Source organism: Myiozetetes cayanensis, unplaced genomic scaffold, assembly GCF_022539395.1.
Source record: "Myiozetetes cayanensis isolate MyiCay16 unplaced genomic scaffold, myiCay2020 scf17, whole genome shotgun sequence".
Lineage (NCBI taxonomy): Eukaryota > Metazoa > Chordata > Aves > Passeriformes > Tyrannidae > Myiozetetes > Myiozetetes cayanensis.
Window position 1 is genome coordinate 7,587,628 of NW_026087378.1, and position 21,042 is coordinate 7,608,669.

Here is a 21,042-nt window from a genome sequence, read left to right on the forward strand (position 1 = left end):
CCCGCGACGGCCAAACTTGCGCAGAACGCGCTCTACATTTCCCACTCCCCCGCCGCGGCAGAAAACAGCAGACAGCGGTGTTTAAATAAAATAAAAAATTAAAAAGTTCTTTATTGGGTCCAGCACGGTCCTCCCCTGCGGCGCGGGGTAGCCGCGTGCCCGCGGAGAGGGGGACGGGACGGCCGGGGTCACCCCGCGGGGATGGGGCAGGAGGATGGAGGAAGCCCCGGGGGCCCCCGCGGGGCAGGAGAGCACCGGGGCCCCCCGCGGAGGAGGGGAGCCCACCGAGGTGAGGCGGGGGGCACAGTGAGGAGAGGCGAGCGGCCATGGGTGGGAGGGTCGGCCCCTCCGCACCTCACTGGGCTGCACTGGAAGTGGTTTTCTTCAGGGTGAAGTTGGTCCAGTTCACGGCCACCTTCTGCCGCGTCTGCTTGGCCGAGTCCAGGCAGAACCTGGAAGAGAGGACAGCCCTGGTCACCTGCCAGCCCCTCTGTGCCACCAGCCCCTGTGTGACCCCAATCCCTCAGAGACCCCCAGCCTTGGTCACACGCCAGCCCCTCTAGAGCCCCCAGCCCTGCCAACAGAGTTCATAGCCCTCAGGGCTCCTCCCTCACCTCTTGAAATACTCCACTTCTCTGTCAGTCTCGTCCATCTCTGCCCCATCCAGGTCCTTGGGCAGGAACACATCATCTGGGGAAGCAGAGCAGAGGGTCAGCGCTGTCAGCTGGGCAAAGGGCCCCAGTGAGGACGGCGGCACAGGGCAGCACTCTCAGCACTCACCGATCGAGGTACTACTGGATTTCTCCACTTTGTTCCGGCTCTTCCTGCTTTTGCCCTTGGGCTGGGGGGAGCCCCCCAGGGCGGGAGGGGCAGCCGGGGCAGGTGGTGGAGGCTGTACTGGCTCCGGCAGCTCCACTTTGCCCTCTCCCCTCCGTCCCTTCCACTCGCCGGGTCTCTCCTTCTCAGCCCTGGCGCTGCTGCAGCCCCAAGGCTGCCCCTTGCCGCCCTCCCCAGGCTCGGCACAGCCACCCGCCCGCTGTGGCTCTGGGGCACTGCCCTTGGAAGGGGGCTTGGTTCCCAGCACCTGCCCCTTCACCCCAGGGCTCTCCAGCCGGGCCTGGCTGCCGGGCACAGCTGTGCCGCCTTCTCCTTTCTTCGCCTGCCCGTTCTGCCGCTTGTTCTTGCGCTGGCGGCTTCCTGCGGGCACCGGCTCCGGTGGCTCCGGCCCCTTGGGCTGTGGTCCCTCCTTGGGCTCCGGGCTCAGCCCGCCGCCGTCCGCGGCAGAGTCCACAGCCTTGGACTGCACCCAGATCATGCGGGACAGGCTGGGCACGGCGCTGAGCCGCTTCACCACGCCATTCTCGGCTGGCGGCGCCGGCGGGGGCTCCCCAGGCCCCTCACCCCATCGGGGGCCCAGCTCACCCCGCAGCAGCCCATGGCTCTTGGCGGGGCCCAGGCTGAGTGGAGCCAGTGCCAGGTCTATGTCCTGCAGGTCAGAGGAGCCATTGAGGTTGGAGAGCAGGTTTTTCTGCTCCAGGACAGCTGCCTTCTTGGGGAAGTCGTTGACATCCAGGTTGAGGTCATAGACACTGAAACTGGCCCGGATGGAGTCCTTGATGGTGTTCTTGATTTCCTGCAGCCGGCTGCTGAGGAAGCTGTTCACCCGCTCCAGCTCCAGCTCTGGCCACTCCAGCAGCTTCTCCTCAGCCTGCTGGCTGGCCTGGCCGGCTGCAGGGGCACGCTCTGCCCGCTTCTGGGCCTCGGCCTCCAACTGGGCTTTCTCCTTTTCCTGCAACACAGGTGCCATTAGGATTGGCTGGGCTGGGCTGGGCCACAGAACCGCAGGCCACAGAACTTTGCTCCAGCTCTGACAGCAATCCCAAGGGCTGCTGCTCAGCCACCCCATATTTTACACAGCCCCCAAACTGTCATGTGTCCCCTGTGGGCACAGCAACAGCTGGACACTGCACAGCAGACACAGCTCTGGGCACGAGGCACCAGCAAAAGCCACTAGGACAGCCTCTCCACACCACAGATACATGGTGTCAGAGATGTGGCACAGAGAAGGTAGGACACTGCAGTCCAAAGTGCCCAGGAGGGCTAAGCCACCCTCTGCAAGAACAGAGGCAGGGGAAGCCCTGCACAGGGCCAGGCACTGCTGTCACCTCAGGGAAGAGGGACATGGAGTTCAAGAAACCAAATGGACGAGAGGGAGAGACAATAAAGCCCTGCAAGGGGTGCAGCCCAGCCACCACCCAGCCTCACCTTCTTCTTCTGCTTGTGCCGTGCCCGCTTGGCAGCCTTGGCACTGTTCAAGGGCTTGGGCTCCGTGCTGTTGATGTAGTCCAGCAGCTCATCCACATTGCGGTGGTCCACAGCAGGCTCCCCCGAGCCGCTGTTGTGCCCCAGTTTCTGTGGCAGTTCCTCTTTCCTCTTGGTGAGGCGCGAGCGCAGCTTCTCCCGGATCTCGGCGTAGTTGCGGCTAGTGGGAGCGGCCGGGGGCTGCGGGAGGAGAGTGCTGTCAGCGGGGCAGGCAGAGGAGGTGCAGCCAGGACCTGCTCCCTCACCAGGCCCCCTAAAACCTCCCCAGCCACCTCCTTCCCCACGGTCTCAGTGAGACAAGTCAGCACAGCCCCAGTGAGCTCTTCCAGCATGAAGCCACAGGGCTTGGCTGGCCACTCCAAGCCCTGGGGCTGGGCAGGCGGCTGCAAGTCGGGAGCAGAGGACCAGCGGGTTGATGAGGCAGCACGGAAACAGAAAGCAGGGGATGCACAGGCCCGCAAGAAAACAGCCATGGCCAGACCCGCCCACCTCTGTACTCTGGGCACACGCACTGTGTGACGTCTCATCACGGGGCGCAGCGCGAGGACCGGGGGTGGCTGCAGACCAGCCCCTCACTCACCGCGTTGTGGCCGAAGAACTCACAGTAGCAGCAGTCGCAGAACTTCCCATCTTTCTGGTTGGTGGAGGAGGAGGTGCAGGAACTGCGCTCCGAGCTGCTGTCCTCGTCCTCCCCGAGCCCCTCATCTGCCTCGCAGGGCTGCGGCGGGTGGCAGTTGGTACCGTTTGGGAATTTGTGCCCTTTGCAAGAGGGGTCCCTGATGAGAAGGGAAGAAGGGTGAGAGGTGAGCAGGAGCCAAGGGGGTCTCAAAAATTGCCCCACGCTACACATGTAGGAACACCCCTCCCAGGGCAGCCTGTGCCCAGGCAGAAGGATTTGTTGAGCAGACAAACCCCCTTCCCTGCATCCTCCTCCTCCAGGAGAGATGCCAGAGGAGCCTGTGTCAGCAGACATCCGTAGCTCCTGGACCCCAGGGCCTCTGGCAGGTAGGAGGCTGGCACAGCAGAGCCCCAGAGAGCAGCATCCTGCCAGGCCCTGGGCTGAGAGCAGGGCAGGGACTGGTACTCACTGGGGGCAGGTAGTACAGGTGAGGAACACTGGGATTGCGTGCAGCTGCCAGACATCCCCATGTGCAGGGCAGGCCCAGCTCCCACAGGCACAGGCTGCCCAGCTCAGAGACAGGGAGGCCAGGGCATGTCCCACAGTGCCATTCTTTGAGCTCCAGCTCGGGACACGGCTGGCTCTCCACAGGGAGAGCTAATCAGCAGAGAAGAACCAGCATGCTCTCTTCAGGGACATGGGCAGCCCAGAGAGGGCCAGGGGAGCAGGCGAGCAGAACAAGTCCACAGGCTTCATCTTCTCGAGGACCTTTGCTTAGTGCCACAGCTGCCTGACGGGTCTCACTGACAAAGGTCCTGTTGGCCAACAGCAGGTTGACCAGGCGGTTCCTTTGGATCTCTTAGCTGGAGGAGGAGCAAGCACAGCCTCTTCTGCACCACGGAACCAAAAGACAACAGCAGACAGAACACACGTGGGGAGAGAAAGAGCTCGACCCTCAGAGACCAGGGATCTGCAGCAGCGCAACTGGCCCGCAAAGACGGTGGCTCCCTGCACCACCACGCCAGGGAGGCTGGTCCCTCCACAGGGAAAAGTGGATCCATGGGTAACAGCTGGGAGAAAAGGGCATGGCCCAGTGAGCAGAGGCTGGGATCAGGCAGGGCTCCTCTACTCACCTGTTGGTGCTGGGCAGCTGGTGGGAGGCGGGAGGAGGGATGAGTGAAGTGCTGCAGTGCCCGTTGCAGGGATGGGCACAGCCCGACAGGGGGGGCGGCATCTTCAGCAGCGGCACGTTGGCTGGGGGCAGGTGGGGGCTCTTGCACGGCCCTGGGCTGTGCGAGGCCGCGCCGGCCGGAGGGGACTCGGACACCGGCTTTGGGGCTGCAGCCTGGGCACTGGGAGCAGGGAAGAGCGCGGCCTGCGAGGAGGAGCCCAGCGGGATGTGTGGAGGGGAGCCGAAGGGCCCCGGGTGCGGAGGTGTCTGCTTGGAGGGGATCAGCACCGGTGGTTGGGAGGGGAGGCCAGTGGGACTGTTGGGAGGAGCAGTGAGGTCGGAGTGCTGATGATGCTCTGAGGAGTGGAAGGCCTCACCTGCAGAGGGGTAAGACCAGAGACAGTCAGACACTGGCCGTGCTGCGCAGGCCAAGGTCCCACTCAGTGCCACCCACTGCCTTTCTACAGGCCGCTTCTCCACGGGACAAACCCTGCCTCCCCCACAGGCAGCGCAGCACTCGGGACAAAAGCCATCCCTGCTTGCACGAGGACTCAAGGTCACTGTGCCTCCCCCACAGGATTCAGCCCTGCCCCACAAGGAGCAGGGCAAGGGGAAATGGTCTGGAGCAGCAGGTTGCGAGGCTGTGGCTGGCCCTGTCCGTGGGCACGCACCTGGCGGGGTGGCCCTCCGGCACAAACTTTTGAACTGCTTCGGCAGCGTCTTGCAGAAGTCGAGTGAGGTAGGCAGAGGTGAGCCCGGGGCGGCACTGCTGGAGGTGGTGGAGGCCGCGTGGCTGTAGGGACAGGCCTTGAGCCCTGGCGCCACGGCCGGCGCGGGGCTGGCACACTCTGCAGACAGAGCGAGGCCGGGGTGCTTGTCGCCTGGAAGGAAAGCGGAGCTGGGCCCAAATCCCTCTGCCACTGCAAAGGGGCCCAGGCATGGTGCTGGCACTGGGAGTCAGAGGCCCAGCCTGCCCACCCTTTCCTATAAGGAAACCATCTAAGCCAAGAACTGGGCAGTAAGCTCTGCTCAACCCCATGGCCAGCTTCAACTCACCTAGTGTAGCTGGTGGGGCCCCGATGGGGCTGCCTTGGGTGGCCCCATTGGTGTGCTGTGAGTTCCAGAGGCCCGAGAGCTTGTGAGCAGACAAGAATGAGCTGGGGTCCCAGTCCCCTGAGTTCCCGTGGCACGAGGAAGAAGAAGAGGAGGAGGAGGACGAAGAGGAGTGTGAGCCACCCCCACAAGACTGTGACTTGCAGGATGTGTGGGACAACGAGACCTGCCAACGAAAACACAGAGTGAAGCAGCTGTGCGAGGAGGCCCTTGGCCCCTGAATGTCAGCACTGAGACCCTCCACTGCAGCAGGTGCTCAGCTCACAGGAATCACTTCTGTCACTCTCCTGGGGGTGACAAACAGCCTGTCCATCAAACACCAACAAAGCCTGACTCCCAGGCCATTCCCAAGGCCACATGCCTGCTCTGGTCCCACTCACACCAGGCCAGGGTTAAATGAAGCCAGGCAGGAGGGAGCTCCTCTATCTGAGCTCCACACACAGGCAGGCACTTGCCCCAACAGTCTCTGGGTAAACCTGCACCACACAGGGATCAGCCCTGGGGCCAGGGGATGCAGCATGACACGCAGTGGAGCAGTGCTGACAGGGAAGCAGCGGCGCTGTCAGCCTCTCCAGCCTGGCAGCTCCAAGCCAAGCCTGCCTGCTGGACGAGCCTCGATGGCACCATGCACTGCCCCACCACAGCCTCTGCCTGCTGAGCCACCAGCAACCCTGGGCAAGGCAGTGTAGGCTGGGATGTCTGGGGCACTCAGCTCAGAGCAAGAAGGGGATCCACACGCCCTACCAGTGCCACGGGGTGCGCAGTGCCACGCTCCTGCAGCTGCAGCCCTGGCACTCCAACCCCAGCTCTGTGCCCGCGTACCGCCAGGGCCTGCTCCTGCACCGCCCGCCGCTCTTCCTCCTCCACGCTCTTCCGGCAGCTCTGGCAGATCCACAGTGGCATTTCTCCCAGGAGGTTCTGCACGAGCGTTGGCACGAAGTCCGGTGGCAGCCTCTCGCCCGGGGAAACCAGTCCATTGTGGGACGGCCCTCCCCAGTCCTTGCGCTCCCGGTGGCAGAGCAGGCAGCACGTCTGCACGGACTGGTTGGTGGTGGGCAGCACCTAAGGAAGGACACACGGACCATGAGTCACCCAGGTGTTGTGCGGTGCAGACGTGGGACAGATGAGGCAGCGAGCGAGACCTCAGGATGCTGACACCAAACCAGGGAAATTCTTGTAGGCTACATGTGGCATTGCACCTTCTCCCACTGGAGCAGAGCAGCCTCAGGCTGCCCAGCTGCTGCCAGCCTGCCACGTGCCAGATGGGAGCGTTCTGGACCTCTGGGAAGATCACAGTGTGCCAAGGAGCCAGCCCTGCCACCAAGCAAGGCTGATACGCAGCAGCAGCAACTCCCACCACTACCTCTGGTACAGTGGGACCAAGAGAACTTGAACGGCAGAGCAAGACCCACAGAAATCCAATACGGGGATATAAAGGGTGGCTCTGGTGACTTCAGCTCTCAATCCTCGCCCAGCACAGACCCCCCCACGGTGTCACCCGAGAGCCCCAAGCCCTCCCTCCCGCCTCTTTGTTCTGCACAGCCAGCGGTGCCGATGCACCGGGGTGGGGTGCAGCCCCCCGTGCCACTTTGCTCTCCCACCGCAGGGGCACAGCCAGGCTGGGACTTCCCTGCAGGAGCTGGGCTGCATCCCGCGGGCTCGCTGGAGCCCTGACAGCCGTGACGAGCCCGGCGTGGCGCGGGCGAGGGGGCCCCCATTGTCTGCCGGCGCGGCGGGGCCCCGCCACAATGAGCCGCGCATTGAACCGCTGCTGCCAAACAGATGGCGTCTGCAGGCTCAAGGTGAAGCAAAGGTCAGAGGCCAAGGAGAGCAGAACGGGGGCACAGCCCCTTGCCCACCCACGGCGAGGAAAGGGGCTGCCAGCCCACCCCGTGTCCCAGCTGACACCGCCACCGCGGCGAGCGACACCAGGGCTGTCCCCAACCCACCCAGTGCATCCACCCCCGGCGCCCACCCCCGGGTCCCTGCCCACCGCCCGGGGCAGGTGGCGGCGGCCAGGTGTGTCCAGCGATCTCAGGCAGCGACAGGCGCGCTGGGTGGAGATGCTGCAGACACCTGCTATCGCCCAGTGGCGGAGCCGGGCCCTCCCGCGGGGCGCTGTGGGAGCGCTCCGAGCCCCATCCGCAGGGATGCTCCGGGGCGGGGTTCGGGGCGGGGATGGGGCAGGGCCCGGGGAGTGGGGGGAGCAGGGGCAGGGCCCCATCCCCGCCCCGAATGAAACCCGCTCAGCGCCAGCGTCGTCCCGGCCGCGGCGCTCCCCCGGTACCTGCGCGCTGCCTCTGCCCGGCTCCCCGCCGCTGCCCGCCGCCGCCGCCGCCACCTCAGGCGGGGCGGGCGGTTCCGGTGGCGGTGGCGGCGGGGGAGGCCCGACGTCGGGACCCGCCACCCTGTCGCGGCGGGGCCCGGAGCCGCCTGCCGCCGCTGCCACCGCTGCCGCCGTTGCCGCCTTGTTCCGCCGGCGAGTCATGGCGAGCCCGCCGCAGCCAGGACAACAGCCAATATGGCGGCGCGGCCCGTCCGGCCCCTGCCCGCGGGAAGGAGGGAGGGGGGAAGCGCTCGGCGAGGTGAAGGCGCCGCCGCCATCTTGCGAGAGGGCGGCGCTGCGCCCCCTGGCGGGCGGGGGGAGCGGCGGCAGCGGCTGCCCCGGGTCCTAAAGGGCGCCGGCGATCGCGGACCGTGATCGCATCCCGGGCTGCATCACCGGGGTGCGACTCCGTGGGTCCGCAGGGAAAGAGAGGGGGGTTAGATTAGGTACTGGGGAAAAATTTGTTCCTTGTGAGGGTGGTGAGACACTGGCACAGGTTTCCCAGAGAAACTGTGGTTGCCCCATCCCTGGAAATGTTCAAGACCAGGTTGGACGGGGCTTGGAGCAACCTGGGATAATGGAAGGTGTCCCTACCCTAAACGGGAGGATGGAACAAGATGATCTTTAAGGTCCCTTCCAACTCAAGTCAGTCTATGATTCCTGGCCTTGCACAGGACCCACCCAAAAATCCCACCCTGTGTCTGAGTGTTGTCCAAACGCTCCTTGAACTCTGGCACATTTGCTGCTGTTACCATTTTGCAGGGGAGCCTGTTCCAGTGCCCAAACACCCTCGAGTTGAAGAACCTTTTCCTAATATCCAACTGAAACCTCCTCTGACACAGCTCTAGCTGTTTCCTCAGGTCCTGTCACTGGTCACAGAGAGCTGCACCTCCACTGCCCTTTGTGAGGAAGCTGCAGATCCTAATGAGGTCTGACCTCAGTCTCCTCTTCTCCAGGCTGAACAGACCTCAGCTGCTCCTCATACAGCTTCCCTTCTAGACCCTTCACCATCCCTGCAGCCTCCTCTGGACACTCTGTAATAGCTTTATGTCCTTCTTATATTGTGGTGCCTTAATCTGCTGGCAGCTGAGGGACAGGCAGGGCTCCAGGTTCGCTGAGCACACAGGGACACAGGACACAGCCATAGCCACGGGAGCCAGGATATGCCACCCAGCTGAAACCAGACGTGGAGCCCGTGGGGGACACACGGAGCCCCAACACCAGGGCCAGTCCTGCACATGCGTCCAGCACAGCACAGCCTGGGCACCGCGGGGCTGCCATGACTCAGGGACTTCCTCAAGCCGAGGAGGTACTGCCCTGTTTACCTAACCATCCTCCGCGGATTTTTTACCCGTGAATCCACCCCATTAGGCTTTCAGCCACCTGAATTATCGGCGCCCACATCCTGTGGCCAGCAGTGCCAGGTCTGGAGCAGACACCTCCTCTCCGGCACAGCCGGGGTGGGGTTGCTGTTCCCAGCACCCCGAGCACCCCCTGGGATACTTCCTTGGCCTGTCGGCGCCTTCTTCTCCCGCCGAGGAGCTGCTTTGTTCACTTCCCACCGCATCCCTGTGCTCCACGCTCCATGTCCTGCATAGCGAAGGTATCTTCGAGTGCCTCCCCTGGTGCCCCCCCACCATTCAGGGATCTCTCACTCAGGATCATTCAGGGATCACTCAGGGGATCTCTGGGGTATCCCTGTCCCTTGAAGGGTGGGCTGCGGGAAAGAGGAGGACCGGGACTGTATAACCGGGAATGCAGCCGGGAATTGGAGCCAGGGAAAGGGAGCCGGCGGTGAAACCCATCCCGCCCCACGGGAGAGGCGCACCCCTCACCCTTCCCATCACAGAGAACCGGTCCGTCGAGGCGCGGACGGCTCGTCCCGGTGCCGGCACTGGGCGGACACCGCTCCGATCCGCCCCCACGGGCGGCGCCCGGTACCGACCCGCCCCGTCGGCGAGCGGCGGGCGCGGGGAGCCGGGCGGCGGCAGAGCCACGGGACGCGCCATGCTGCCCGCTGCCCTCCGCCGGTGGCTCCGCCGACCCAAGGTGAGACCGGGGAGGGGATGGCACCGGGGCCACTCTCCCCTGCGCCCGGGACCGGCGGAGCCCCCGGACGGGGGCTCCGCCGGTCCCGGGCGCAGGGGAGGGCGGCGGAGGTCCCCCGGGGTGGAGCGGGAGGAGGAAGATGGGGGTTTCCCCGCGGAACTTTCCCGGTATTTACAGCCACGCACGGATCCGTGCCCGCGCTGCCGGGATGTGGCTGAGCTTGTTCGTCCTGCTCTGCCCCCGGGGAAACTGAGGCACGGGTGGGTGGGGAGGGCGGCGCTCCCTGGGAGGAGCTGTGTGGGAGGGTCCCACGGTACCTGCCCGAGTGGGTGTTGGTGGATCCATGGGGCCCAGACCTCCCTGCTTCGCTTGGGGGATTTGGGATCCTCCCGGCCCAGCACACGGGGTGCTCCCACCATCTCTGCTCTTCCCGCAGCGCTCCGACCCTCGCCTGCTCTCCCAGTTCTTCTTTGCCGACGAGAGGGTGACACGGGTGGTGGCCGAGATCAACGGGCTGGATGCCGAACTGGACCCGCAGCAGTACCTAGTGCTCCTCAACCAGCTCCACCTTAGCCAGGTACAGGGACAGCTGGGACCCTGCTGTGACTTGGTCCCCTGGGACACCAGGGGTGACATCCATGCCCTCCCCAGGCTCACCTGCTGGCCGTCCTGGAGCGGATCATGGAGGAGTGCATCCCCACGCAGCGACACAGCCGGGACTACCTGGTCAAGTTCCCTGAGGAGCTCTTGGTGGACAACTTGGGGAACCACATGCTGTTTGCTGCTGAGGTGAGCCTGGGGATGCTGTATGGGGGGTCTGGTTCCCTGAGGCGATGGGCCTCCCATCACCAGCTGACCCTGGGGTTAGGGTTGCACTGCCCTTGGTGCTGGCTCCTGATGGTCCCTGTCCCAACAGTGTCTCCTGGCTGGGACCTTCCCGGAGGTGGAGGAGGCAGACAGGGCACAGCTGCGGCCCCAGGCCAGGAACCTGCTGTGCAGCCTGGAGCTGGTGCGGACAGTGCTGCGGGAGCAGAGCCTGAGCCAGCCCAACTCCTACCCAGAGCCCGTCCGGGCTGTGCTTGTCCAGTTTGACCGGCTCTTTGCGGAGTTCGAGCTGAGGTGGGGGCCAGGGCTGGGGTGGTGGGGGCCTGTGCCAGGACTGGAGGGGCCTCACACTCCCTGCATCTCTCCAGCTATGTGTCCTCACTGGTGGCAGTGAAGTCTCCTGAGGAGATCTACAAGCAGCAGGAGATCATTGTGCTGTTCTGTGAGACGGTGGAGAGGTGAGTGAAGGGCACTGCACACCACGTGGGGGTGGCAGGGACCCCAACCCCAAGGATGGGCAGTATCCTGAGGCTCAGCCCCACTATGAGGGGGTGTGTGTATCCCCAGAGCCCTGCACCTGGGCTATCTGACCCAGGAGATGATCGATGGCTACGAACCGCTGTTGATGTTCACCATCCCTCGCTTGGCCATTATCAGGTGGGTGCAGCCCCTGGAGAAGGGGGGATGTTCCCTGCCCTGTACCAGCCCCTTCTTCCCATGGGGAACTGGGGTTCTGGGCAATCCCTCGTGTAAGTTGAGCTCTGTCCCCTCACAGTGGCCTCCTCATCTACCCCGAGGGTCCCCTCAGCCTGGAGAGGAGCCCTGAGGAGATGTCCCGGGTCTTCAGCCCCTTCTACAACCTCCTGAAGAAGATCAGGTATGCAGTGGGAGGCAGTGGGTGGGGCCATGGGGCAGCAGGGGGGCCACGACATGGGGTTGATGCCATCCTCTTGCCTCAGGGAGCTGCTGCGGGTGCTGTCAGTGGAGGAACTCTGTCTGCTGGAGAGGAGCCTGTGCACAGCTGAACCAGAGGATCCCTCTGATCCAGACATTCCCCCAGTGTGGGGAGCAGCTGTGCCCAGAGAGGACCCCCCTGCTCCCTTTGGTCTCCTGGAGGTCCCTCGTGCCACACCACCAGCCCCCACCTGCACAACACAACTGGGACCCTCGGGCACCAACTGGCGGTGGGGGTGTGTGGTGGGCAGGGAGTGGGGCTGAGATGACAGATCCCTGTCCACTGGTACAGGACATCTCACACCACCCCTGGGGTAACTGTCACCTCCCCTCTGTGCAGCCCCCAGACCCCTGCGAGCAGCCCAGGGACAGGGGTTGATGCCACCTTGGGTGCCCACTGCTCAGAGCTGCGCTCCCGGTACAGCAGCACCAAGGACATGCTGCACACCCTCTTCGTCTGCATCTCAGGTGAGTGACCCTTGAGACCCCCCCCAGCACTCTGAGCTCCCCAGCACCCTCACCCCCCACCTCTTCTGGTGCAGGGGTTGCAGATCAACTCCAGACCAACTTTGCCAGTGACATGCGGAGTATCTTGAAAACGGTCTTCAAGATCGTGGCCTCGCAGGCGGAGCCCTTGGAGGAGCCGAGTGCCAGCCGTGAGTAATCCCCAGAGTGAGAGACTGCTCCTTTCTGCCCTGCCCAGCGCCCATCCCTGGTGAGACAAGGCCACAGCCCCAGGCATGGGGAGAACATGGCCATAGGGCCTGTCCCTGGTTTGGCTGTTCCACCACAGCTCTTGTCCCTGCAGGAGAGAAGGATGATGACTCCTGTGTGGCAGATGCTCCTCACGTGGCTGACTGCCCACTGTGTTCTGGCCCCACAGAGGCTACCGGGCTCCGGAGGGCGGGTAAGGGGCTGCCCAGGTGCCATGGCTCTGGGGCAGGTGTGAGGCTGGGGCTGATCCTGCCTGCTGAGGGAGTCTGGCTGTGAGGGGGGCTGGCACAGGCGGGTTTTACCAATAGGTTTTGCCCAGCAGGTACTCACCGCCTGCCCGAGTGGGTGCCCGACAGCACGTGTAGCCAGTGCTCTGCCTGCCGCTCACCCTTCACCCTGCTGCGCCGCCGGCACCACTGCCGCAGCTGTGGGAAGGTAGGATGGGGCTGGGCTGGGGCGTGTGGGGTCCCTGAGGGACCCAGCTCTGCTCAGCCCCGCTCTGGCCCTCTCCTGGCAGATCTTCTGTGCCCGCTGCTCACCACACACCGCGGCATTGCCGCATTATGGCCACACCAAACCCGTGCGTGTCTGCACCCACTGCTACACCACACACCTCTCACCCGCGTCCCGCTGCGCCCGGAACCAGTGAGAGCCCCTCTGCCAGAGCTGCATCCGCAGGAGGCCGTGCACCAGGGGCAAAGGGCTGCTCCAGGGCTGCTGTGCAGCTCCTCAGCCCCATGACTCATGGCAGAGCCGGGTGGGCATGACGGCAGGACCCCCCACACGGCGGTAGGACTTCCCCTCACACCAGGCCAGAACCCCACAGACGGTGGGCGCAGGACCGCCCCTCCCGATGCACCGTGGCCGTGCCCTGCATTCAGTGAACCGCGTGCTGTGCCGTGTGCCTGCCCCCCGGCTAGAAATGTGCTTCGTGGTGGTTTTTTTTTTCAGGTGAACTTTGGCTGCTGTTGGGCCCGGGGCAGAGTCTCCCCCCCACCCCGCGGCCTGGCCTGAGAAGGTGCAAACAGCCCTCACATGACGGCGGGTGCCCCGGGGCCGCCCGTGCCGTGCAGTGCCGTGCCCGGGGGCCCGGCGCTCCCCTCCCCTCCCTTCCCCACCGCCTGCACCCGATGGATTTTAATAAAGAGATAAACCCGCCTGGCTGGGCCGCGTTGCACTGGGTTCCCGGGGCAGGGAAGGGGGGGGCTGGTGGTCGCAGCCAGTGTAGGAACACCCGTGGGAGCGGGAGGGCGCGGCTGGGGGTGTCCCAAGCGGCCTGGGGATCGCGGGGCTGTGAGCGCTCCCCGCCCGGCTCCCGTGGGCCGGTAGGGGCGACCCGGGCGTCCTCAGGCGCGCACGTGGGCGGACACGGGAGCAGCTCCCGGGGGGCGCGGCCACGCGCGGTCATTAATTAACCACGGCGGGGGCCGCGGCTCTCCCGGTGGGGGCGTGTCCCGCCCAGGCCCCGCCCCCTGATTCAAATTTGAAGCACCCGCTTTCCCGCCCGAAGTTGTTTGCCCGCCGCCGTGACGTCAGCGGCGCGCGGCGCCCCGCAGCCAATCAGAGCGCGCCCTCGCCCCCCTCCCGGCCCCCCCCGCCCCGCCATGGAGCCCGCGGCCACCACCAGCATCCAGGTACTGCTCCAGGCGGCCGAGTTCCTGGAGCACCGGGACCACCGCGACCCGCCCAGCCTGGCCAAGGCCGAGCACGGCTACGCCTCGCTCTGCCCCGCGCGGTCGCGCCGGGCCGTGGGCAGCGTCAGGTGAGCGGCGGGAGAGTGGGTGGATGGCGGTGTCCGGCGGCGCCGGTGCTGATCGCCGGCGGCCTTTCCTCCCGCAGGTCGGTACACAACGCGCTGGAGAAGCACAGGTATCGGGGCGTGGGGTGAGAGCGGCGGGGCAGGGGGTGGCTGTGCCCGCGGGCCCACCCCCGGGCTGACCGTCGCGTCGTCTCCTCCCGTCCGGCCGCAGGAGAGCCCAGCTCCGGTGCTGCTTGGAGCGGCTGAAGCAGCAGGTGCCGGTGGGCGCGGAGCCGACCCGTCCCACCACGCTGAGCCTCCTGCACCGTGCCCGGCTTCACATCCAGGTGAGGGGGGATGGCCGCGGTACCGCTCGGGGGACCCCGTGTGGTAACAGGCCCTCCTAGCTCTGCCCCGCTCATGGCTCGCTGGGGCCCCGCAGAGGCTGGAGGAGCAGGAGCTCAGGGCACGGAGGGCCAAGGACCGGCTGCGGGACCGGCAGCGGAGCCTGCGGCGGCGTCTAGAATGGCTGCTCCTACCCACCGACGGGGAACGGTCACGGGCTGACAGCCTGGACTCATCCCAGCTCTCGGAGCCCTCCGAGGAAGGTAAGGGAGGGGAAAGATGGAGAGTGGGCAGGAAAGGAAAAGGAGCCAGGGGCCTGACTTGGGCTCTCCCCGGTGCCCAGAGGATGCCGAGGTAGAGGTGGATGGCGTGGTATTTGGTGGGGACCTGCTGCACGCCTTCGGCACTGGGAGGGACCACAGCTACTCCAGCCTCCACAGCCCGGAATCCTGACTGTGCCCACTGCCTTCCCTGCACTGCCTGCCCGCCTCCTTCCTGCTGGAAATGCAGCCTCCCCCAGCCTTATCACAGCCAGGGTAAGGGGCCACAGGTGGGAGTGAGCACTCAGCTTGGCCTCCAGCAGCTGGGCAGCACTGGCTGTGGCACTGGGTGCATGGGGCTGGCACTGCACTGTGGCACCCACTGTGCACTGCAAAGCACTGGGAGAGGCACTGGAAGAGGGCCCAGCTGTCTTGGGGAAACCCTCACGCCTCCCCCTGTGCACCCCCAGGCAGTCTGGGGGCTGCCTGGCACAGGCATGTGGCAGTGCTGCCCACTGCAGACATGACTACAGGAGGGCTCTCCCACCCCTGGAGAGACAGAAAGGGGAAACAAGTGCATTAAGCAACCTGCCTTCATGCTCCCACAGCCACTCTGCTCTTTTGTACAGACCCCACACTTTTATAGTAAAGGAACTTGGTAAAACCCTGGCCTGTGTCTTCCCTGTGATTCCGGCAGCGGGCTGGACCCTCAGAGTGGAGGGCAACACTGGGCTTTGCTCTAGCCAGGCCAGTCCCAGCCAAATCAGAGGTGGGAGTAGATTCTTTAATGATAATTACATCTCAGAAAGGGTCTAACAGCAGCTGATTGTCAGACTTGTACAGTTTCTTTAAAAATATAAAATCTAAGGAGGTTCCTATCTGTCCTGGTGCAGCTGGCCCCTCACACGTACTGCTTCTTCTTGGTGGCTGCCTTGCTCGCCAGGTCCTTGGCTTTCTCGGTAGCAGCCAGAGCTGTCTCCTTGGCTTTCTCGGTCGCTTCCTTGGCTGTCTCCACCAGTGTTTTGGATGGAGCTTCTCCTATAACATGGAAGCTGTTAACCCAGCCCTGCCCTGGCACTGGAGTGCCGGCCAGACCTGCCCAGCCGCTGAGGCACCGAGGCACTTCCCCACGCAGGGAGGAAGATGAACCCGGTACTCTTGACCCTGGCGCGTCAGGGCACGTCGCACAGGGGAACCGCAGGCACGTGACTGCTGCCCTGTCACATCCCCTCCTGCCCGCACTGCGCTCCACCCCTGCCCAGACCTGCAATCACTGCTGGGCTGTTCCGCTCGGGAAGGGCAGGCTGTGCCAAGATGTGGGGCAAAGGCAAGGGAGAAGGATTTCGGAATCAGATCTGTTCAAACTGCAACCTGCCCGTGGACTGGAGTGTTCCCAGTGTGACCTCTAACTCCAAGAGACCCATCCCGGTCAGCCCCAGCCTGCCCTTGGTGCCCACCTTGCATTCTTGCTAGCACGTATTCAAATCCCTTAGTGCTCTTGGTCACGTTGCTTTTGAACCTGGCCAGACCAAACTCCTGAAAGGGAAAAGTCAATGAAGGTGCAACCCCTGTCACAAACAGCCCGTGGGGCTTGTGTCCCAGCTTGAGAAATCACAAACACCGACTTTGACAGTTATGCTTCTGGGTGCCCCAAGAACTCATGAGGGCTGGGGGGATAAGGGGAAAGGGTGTAAAAACCATCACAAGGAATGGGTAGAGAAAGGGGGCGCAGCAGCTTTAGAGGGGCACACAGTGCTGCTCGAGCAGTGCTCACCTGGATGGCCCGCGAGACGCCAAACAGGCTGGAGGATACCCAGGCCTCCCGCTTGACCTCGGTCCAGTTGCTGTTCTCGGGGTTCACCCGGTACACGCAGCGCTCCTCCACCACCTGCAGAAGGCACAGCCTGGCCGTGGGCACCGCTGGGCCCCCTCCACCCCCCTGCGCCCTCCCACCCGCGGCACCTACCATGAGACGAGCGTGGTTGATGTTCCAGGTGAACGTGGTCATGGTCCGGTTCTTGGGGTCCACGATAGAGTCCTCCAGGATGTAGACGGAGTGGGCGACATTGGCTGGGAAGAAGCGCTCTGCCCAGCGCGGCATCCGGTTGGTCTTGGTCAGGAGCCGCCGCGACAGCAGCTTGTGGTCCGGTGTCACCTCCCGGTGCACGATGTCTTCGGTCAGGACATGTTTGCTAAAATGGGGAAAGAAAACATCAAGCCCTGCTACTTCCCGGCCAGCCCCCCTCGGGACTGGGAACCGCCAGGCACCGTGGGATTAAGGGAGGGGGAAAACAGCTGCCTGCTGTGTGCACCCATCCCAGAAGGCCAGAAGGGGACGAGCAGAGCCCCCGCGGGACCCCCGGGGAAAGGGCTGGGCTGAGGAGGAGGGACAGCATTCCCAGACGGCACAGGGATGGCGGAGGGGGGGAAGGGAAGGGCAGCGGGCGCAGAGGGGGTCGGGGAGGGCCCCGGGCGCACCTGTAGGGGTTGGGGTAGCGCTGCCAGAAGGCGGCGAACACCTGGTCCCAGGGCCCCTTGAGGACGCCCAGGCTGGCGCAGTACTTCCCCATGGGCCCGGCGCTCAGGCCCGCGCCTGCTGGGCGGCCGCCATGCGGCCCGCGCGCCCCGCCCGGCCCTGCGCACGTCCGGGCCCGCCCCGCCCGGTTCCGGGCCCGCCCCGCCCGAGCGGCCCCGCCCGCGGCGGCGGCGCGAGGATGAGCGGGCGGCGGGTGGACGCCAAGGTGGTGCTGCTGGGGCAGGAGGGCGTGGGCAAGAGCAGCCTGGTGGAGCGCTGCGCCCACGGCCGCTTCCGCGCCGGGCCCTACCAGAACGTGAGTGGCACACGGGCACCGGCAGCGCTGCTGCTGCTGCTGCGGCGGCGCCTCCGCGGCATCGCGTCACCCGCGGCTGCCCGGGATGAGCCCCTCGTGTGGCCCGTCCGCGCGTCGGTGGCCTCGCTCTCCCGCCGTATCCCTCCACATGCCCGGGACGCTGTACCCTCGTGTTGTCCCCTCCACCAGCCCCGGATAGGACCCTTCCACCCCTCCCGCGCTCGCGGGTCTGTCCCCTCGTTTCCCCATCGTGTCCCCGGCGCAGTGCCTCCCACGGACTCACGACGGTGTCCCCTGCGTCGCTCTCATGTCCTCCAGGGTGGTCCCTTCGTGTTCACCCCTCCCGATCCCCGAGCTGGTGCCCCCCGTATCTCGCCCGTGCCCTCGGGTCGGTCCCCTCTTTTCCCCGCCGTGTCTCCGGCATGGTGAGACCACGTCCCTGGCACGGTGTTCTCTCGTGGTGTCCCCCCCGCCATGCCCGGGCTGTAGCCCTCCACACCCCTCCCATGCCCAGGGGTTGGTCCCCTTGTTTCCTTGCTCTCTTCTACATCCCCGGGTGTGGTTCCCCGTGTTCCCGGGCCAGTTCCCGCCATGTTCCCAGGCCCAGGTGCGCTGGGCATCCCTGGGCCGGTCCCCACTGCTCTTCCTGCTTCACTTCCAGACGATTGGAGCTGCCTTCGTGGCCAAGGTGATGTCCGTGGGGGAGCAGACAGTGACCCTGGGCATCTGGGTAAGTGCAGAGGCAAGGGCTGTGCTGACATCCCCAGCCACCTCCTGGCTCAAGGGCCTCCAAGAGTCACCTGCGAAGCACTTCCCTGTGTCCCACAGGACACGGCTGGCTCTGAGCGCTACGAGGCCATGAGCCGCATCTACTACCGAGGGGCCCGGGCTGCTGTTGTCTGCTATGGTAAGGGCACAGAGGATGGGAGGTCCCAGAATCCTGGGACAGGGTGGTGGCAGCACTGGTGGGTCAGGCACTGAGGAAGGTGTTGGATGGACCCTGACACCTCTCGCTCCCCAGATCTCACTGACAGTGGCAGTTTCCAGCGAGCCAAGTTCTGGGTGAACGAGCTGCAGAACTGCGAGGAGGTACAGGGGTGCTGGGGGCTGCACAGCCTCACTCTGGGGCAGGGGGCCGCTGATGGAGACGTAGGCACATCCCTCCCATCCCTCTCTCTGCCCCAGGGCTGCCGGATCTACCTGTGTGGCACCAAGTGTGACCTGCTGGAGGAGGACAGGAGGAAGCGGGGAGTTGACTTCCACGATGTGCAGGACTATGCTGATGGTACAATCACTGCTGGCCCTTCCTGGGGCCTCTCGCAGCACTGAGGGGTTGGGGGGCATGGGGAATGGGATCTGTGTGCAAGGGGCTCTGCCCTTGCCCTGGGCCCGCAGCAGATCTGGTGGCACCAGGGCTCTGTGTGCGGTGAGGTGCCGGCTCTACCAGGGACCTCCCTGGGCACGGCATGTCCTGACATGGGCAGGCACGGGGCCAGCTGGGCCAAGGGGCCAAGAGCCCTGCCATGGATCCCTGCCAGCCCCCTGTCAGTAGCTGTGCCCGAGAGGTGACTCTGGGGGCAGCTGAGGCCTTTGGGCCATATCCTGCACCTGCAGCAAGTGCCAACCTGCACCCTTGTTTCAGAGATCAAAGCAGACCACTTTGAGACCTCCAGTAAGACGGGCCGGAGCGTGGGTGAGTAGCCCCTCATTGGGGCCGTGCCCTGGGCAGAGCAGGGCTGGGGGCTCTGCCTAGCAGAGGCACCCACACCCACTGTGTCCCCTCTCCCTCCCAGATGAGCTGTTCCAGAAGGTGGCCGAGGACTACGTCAACTTTTCCGCCTTCCAGGTGATGACAGGTGAGTAGGCAGGAGCTGTCCCTCCCCAGGCAGCTCTCCTCTGCTGGGAGGTGCCTGTGCCTCCAGTGAGAGTGTGGAGGATGAGCAATGGTGGGTCTGGCAGGGCCCTTCCTCACTTCTGCCCTGCTTGGGGCTGCTGCAGCTCTGTGCTGGGGTTGTCCCGTGAAGGTTGGGTCCCATCACAGCATCCTCATCCCTCCTTAGGCCAGGCTCAGCATGTCCACCCAGCTGGGCCATGGTGGCCTTGGTCAGCCAGGAGCCTCGCTAGGCTGCAGGACTGGCTCAGCTCTGCACCAGGCCTGCTCAGCCACGCTCAGCCTGGCTGTGCCTCCTGCCCTGGGCTGTGCCATTGCCTTGGGCTGTGCCGTGGCCCTGGGCCTTGCTGCTTCTCCATGGGGCACCGAACCCTCCCCAGGGGACCTGCTGAGGCCCCGCCTGGGACCAGGGGCTTTTGGGCTGCCACACAGCATCTTGTGGCATGGATGTACTGGCAGCCTGCTGCTCCTGCTCTCTTCCAGAGGAAAGGAGTGTCAACTTGGGCCAGAGGAGCAGTCCCTACTTCTACAGCTGCTGCCACCACTGAGCCCTCGTGCCAAAAGGGAACCGCTGCTGCCGGCCGGGCAGCTGGCGCGTGCCGGACGCCTCCGGTGTTTTACCTGCTGTGTTTTAGCTGTTGTGGCCTGTCTGTGCCAGGGCACAAGGCCTGTGGACTGCTCTCCTCCTGGCACGTGGAGCGGCACAGGGCTACCGTGCAGTGCCGGGATCTATGGACTGTCACCCCTGGGGACCCCCTCCCTGCCACCCATGGCATTGGTGGGAGCTGCTGTGGCCCAGCAGCAGCTGGTAACTTATTCTCTTGGAGATGCTCAATTCTTTGCAGATTTATTTAAGCGTCTTCTCTCAAGGTGTACAATGTAAATAAAACGCATTGTGGTCTGAGCCACCCCCTGTGCACGAGGCTTTTGGGGGTCTCCCATCCCTCCCCCATCCCCCTTGGCAAGACAAACCACAAGAGGACATCGAGAGTAAAGTTAAACTTTACTTTACAGTAATTTTTCTTCTATATACAAAGAATTACAGTACATGTTCTGGGAGCACCTGGGCAGGGCAACCCTCTTTTCATTATAAGTTTCACATACACAGCCAACAGTCTAAGGGGAGCAAAATGAAAGTAATCAATGGTCCAAGACTCTCCCCTCTCCCTCTTCTAAAAATAATATACATGCTGGAAATATGTAGTTTTCTCTCACCTGCTCTGGCATTCCTGCTTAGAACTGACAGACGAGTCCTGGCCAGGGCTGAGCACCCCCATGTCCTCCCCTGCAGTGCTCTGGCTGGCCCCTGCCTTGGCTGGGCTCCTCAACTACCGATGCTTTTCCCTCTGGCTGAGCTTGTGGAACAGGACCCTGCAGAGAACCCCCACCACTGCCACCCTGTGGGCAGCAGACCCTGGGGTGAAGGAAGGCAGCAAGGGGCTGCTCACACCAAAGTTCCCCCCACGAGCAAACCTGCTCACAACCCCAGTGCAACTTAACACTGCTGCTACGAGTGGGCCCCCCTGTCCCCGGGCAGTGAGGAAGGGGGAGTGGGCAGCCACTCTCCCCAGGACCCTTGGCTAGCTGGCAGCCAGGACCCCAGCTGAGAGCATGTAGCACTGTAGGGCGGCAGGGGACATTCAAAGCCAGGCATGGGGACACATTATGTATCTGGCAGAGCAGTGACCTCGGCACCATGGGTATGCAAGGCAGAGAGTGCTGATGCTGAAAGGCTTCCATAGTCCAGCTGCTCCCTGCCTGTGCCAGCCACTGCCAACACATCCCACCTCCCACCCCTGTCAGCCTGGGCCTTCAGCTCCAGCCACACTCCACCTTGAGTCTCCCAGTGCTGCTGCTTTTCCATTTAACAAGTTCCCAGTGTCT

General features: G+C 64.5%; 6 protein-coding genes across 8 annotated transcripts in view; 3 read left to right on the top strand and 3 right to left on the bottom strand.

Moving 5' to 3' along the window:
• Positions 1 to 80: 80 nt before the first annotated feature.
• Positions 81 to 7,837, bottom strand: FAM193B (family with sequence similarity 193 member B). Of its 2 annotated transcripts, none has more exons than XM_050312441.1 (9): positions 7,513 to 7,837; positions 6,048 to 6,287; positions 5,169 to 5,391; positions 4,075 to 4,489; positions 2,903 to 3,098; positions 2,266 to 2,502; positions 781 to 1,789; positions 615 to 690; positions 81 to 452 (listed from the first exon to the last, which is right to left on the bottom strand). In XM_050312441.1, the coding sequence occupies exons 1-9, from the start codon at positions 7,711 to 7,713 to the stop codon at positions 356 to 358; spliced, it is 2,694 nt and encodes an 897-aa protein (XP_050168398.1). In that variant the 5' UTR covers positions 7,714 to 7,837; the 3' UTR covers positions 81 to 355. The 2 variants fall into 2 exon arrangements, with proteins under 2 accessions (XP_050168398.1, XP_050168399.1); XM_050312442.1 differs by lacking the exon at positions 7,513 to 7,837 and adding an exon at positions 4,784 to 4,993 and having other exon boundaries at positions 6,048 to 6,794.
• Positions 7,838 to 9,306: 1,469 nt separating this feature from the next.
• On the top strand, positions 9,307 to 12,742 carry LOC126638514 (lateral signaling target protein 2 homolog). The gene is made up of 13 exons (XM_050312469.1): positions 9,307 to 9,600; positions 10,037 to 10,177; positions 10,252 to 10,389; positions 10,517 to 10,719; positions 10,794 to 10,883; positions 10,993 to 11,082; positions 11,201 to 11,302; positions 11,385 to 11,609; positions 11,720 to 11,847; positions 11,922 to 12,035; positions 12,188 to 12,286; positions 12,413 to 12,528; positions 12,611 to 12,742. Exons 1-13 carry the CDS (start codon positions 9,307 to 9,309, stop codon positions 12,740 to 12,742), a joined length of 1,872 nt encoding a protein of 623 aa, XP_050168426.1.
• A 955-nt stretch (positions 12,743 to 13,697) lies between these two features.
• On the top strand, positions 13,698 to 15,101 carry MXD3 (MAX dimerization protein 3). 2 transcript variants are annotated; one of them, XM_050312445.1, is made up of 5 exons: positions 13,698 to 13,855; positions 13,933 to 13,962; positions 14,064 to 14,178; positions 14,274 to 14,439; positions 14,520 to 15,101. In XM_050312445.1, exons 1-5 carry the CDS (start codon positions 13,698 to 13,700, stop codon positions 14,627 to 14,629), a joined length of 579 nt encoding a protein of 192 aa, XP_050168402.1. In that variant the 3' UTR covers positions 14,630 to 15,101. The 2 variants fall into 2 exon arrangements, with proteins under 2 accessions (XP_050168402.1, XP_050168403.1); XM_050312446.1 differs by having other exon boundaries at positions 13,698 to 13,831; positions 13,870 to 13,962.
• Positions 15,102 to 15,199: 98 nt separating this feature from the next.
• On the bottom strand, positions 15,200 to 17,084 carry PRELID1 (PRELI domain containing 1). The gene is made up of 5 exons (XM_050312443.1): positions 16,915 to 17,084; positions 16,403 to 16,628; positions 16,211 to 16,324; positions 15,894 to 15,972; positions 15,200 to 15,474 (listed from the first exon to the last, which is right to left on the bottom strand). The coding sequence occupies exons 1-5, from the start codon at positions 17,004 to 17,006 to the stop codon at positions 15,338 to 15,340; spliced, it is 648 nt and encodes a 215-aa protein (XP_050168400.1). The 5' UTR covers positions 17,007 to 17,084; the 3' UTR covers positions 15,200 to 15,337.
• A 26-nt stretch (positions 17,085 to 17,110) lies between these two features.
• RAB24 (RAB24, member RAS oncogene family) lies at positions 17,111 to 20,066 on the top strand. The gene is made up of 8 exons (XM_050312452.1): positions 17,111 to 17,267; positions 17,929 to 17,997; positions 18,096 to 18,174; positions 18,289 to 18,356; positions 18,453 to 18,552; positions 18,910 to 18,960; positions 19,061 to 19,123; positions 19,642 to 20,066. Exons 1-8 carry the CDS (start codon positions 17,151 to 17,153, stop codon positions 19,704 to 19,706), a joined length of 612 nt encoding a protein of 203 aa, XP_050168409.1. The 5' UTR covers positions 17,111 to 17,150; the 3' UTR covers positions 19,707 to 20,066.
• Positions 20,067 to 20,142: 76 nt separating this feature from the next.
• Positions 20,143 to 21,042, bottom strand: part of NSD1 (nuclear receptor binding SET domain protein 1) — a 62,401-nt gene continuing 61,501 nt past the window's right edge. The window contains exon 23 of the mRNA XM_050312450.1: positions 20,143 to 21,040. The gene's annotated coding sequence lies outside the window, so the exon portion shown is untranslated. The remainder of the gene's footprint in view (positions 21,041 to 21,042) is intronic.

What these genes read in the sequence shown, in the direction of transcription:
- FAM193B (XM_050312441.1), bottom strand. Translation starts at nt 7,713, where the DNA reads ATGACTCGCCGGCGGAACAAGGCGGCAACGGCGGCAGCGGTGGCAGCG. An exon ending in CAGCTGCCCAGCACCAACAG is followed by an intron (nt 3,099 to 4,074) that starts GTGAGTAGAGGA and finishes CCTTCTCATCAG; the next exon opens with GGACCCCTCTTGCAAAGGGC. An exon ending in ATCCAGTAGTACCTCGATCG is followed by an intron (nt 691 to 780) that starts GTGAGTGCTGAG and finishes CTGCTTCCCCAG; the next exon opens with ATGATGTGTTCCTGCCCAAG.
- LOC126638514 (XM_050312469.1), top strand. Translation starts at nt 9,307, where the DNA reads ATGCAGCCGGGAATTGGAGCCAGGGAAAGGGAGCCGGCGGTGAAACCC. An exon ending in ACATGCTGTTTGCTGCTGAG is followed by an intron (nt 10,390 to 10,516) that starts GTGAGCCTGGGG and finishes CTGTCCCAACAG; the next exon opens with TGTCTCCTGGCTGGGACCTT. An exon ending in TTTGCGGAGTTCGAGCTGAG is followed by an intron (nt 10,720 to 10,793) that starts GTGGGGGCCAGG and finishes GCATCTCTCCAG; the next exon opens with CTATGTGTCCTCACTGGTGG.
- MXD3 (XM_050312446.1), top strand. Translation starts at nt 13,698, where the DNA reads ATGGAGCCCGCGGCCACCACCAGCATCCAGGTACTGCTCCAGGCGGCC. An exon ending in AACGCGCTGGAGAAGCACAG is followed by an intron (nt 13,963 to 14,063) that starts GTATCGGGGCGT and finishes GTCCGGCCGCAG; the next exon opens with GAGAGCCCAGCTCCGGTGCT. An exon ending in GTGCCCGGCTTCACATCCAG is followed by an intron (nt 14,179 to 14,273) that starts GTGAGGGGGGAT and finishes GGGGCCCCGCAG; the next exon opens with AGGCTGGAGGAGCAGGAGCT.
- PRELID1 (XM_050312443.1), bottom strand. Translation starts at nt 17,006, where the DNA reads ATGGGGAAGTACTGCGCCAGCCTGGGCGTCCTCAAGGGGCCCTGGGAC. An exon ending in CGCTACCCCAACCCCTACAG is followed by an intron (nt 16,629 to 16,914) that starts GTGCGCCCGGGG and finishes TCCCCATTTTAG; the next exon opens with CAAACATGTCCTGACCGAAG. An exon ending in GCGTCTCGCGGGCCATCCAG is followed by an intron (nt 15,973 to 16,210) that starts GTGAGCACTGCT and finishes TTTCCCTTTCAG; the next exon opens with GAGTTTGGTCTGGCCAGGTT.
- RAB24 (XM_050312452.1), top strand. Translation starts at nt 17,151, where the DNA reads ATGAGCGGGCGGCGGGTGGACGCCAAGGTGGTGCTGCTGGGGCAGGAG. An exon ending in CAGTGACCCTGGGCATCTGG is followed by an intron (nt 17,998 to 18,095) that starts GTAAGTGCAGAG and finishes TGTGTCCCACAG; the next exon opens with GACACGGCTGGCTCTGAGCG. An exon ending in TAAGACGGGCCGGAGCGTGG is followed by an intron (nt 18,961 to 19,060) that starts GTGAGTAGCCCC and finishes TCTCCCTCCCAG; the next exon opens with ATGAGCTGTTCCAGAAGGTG.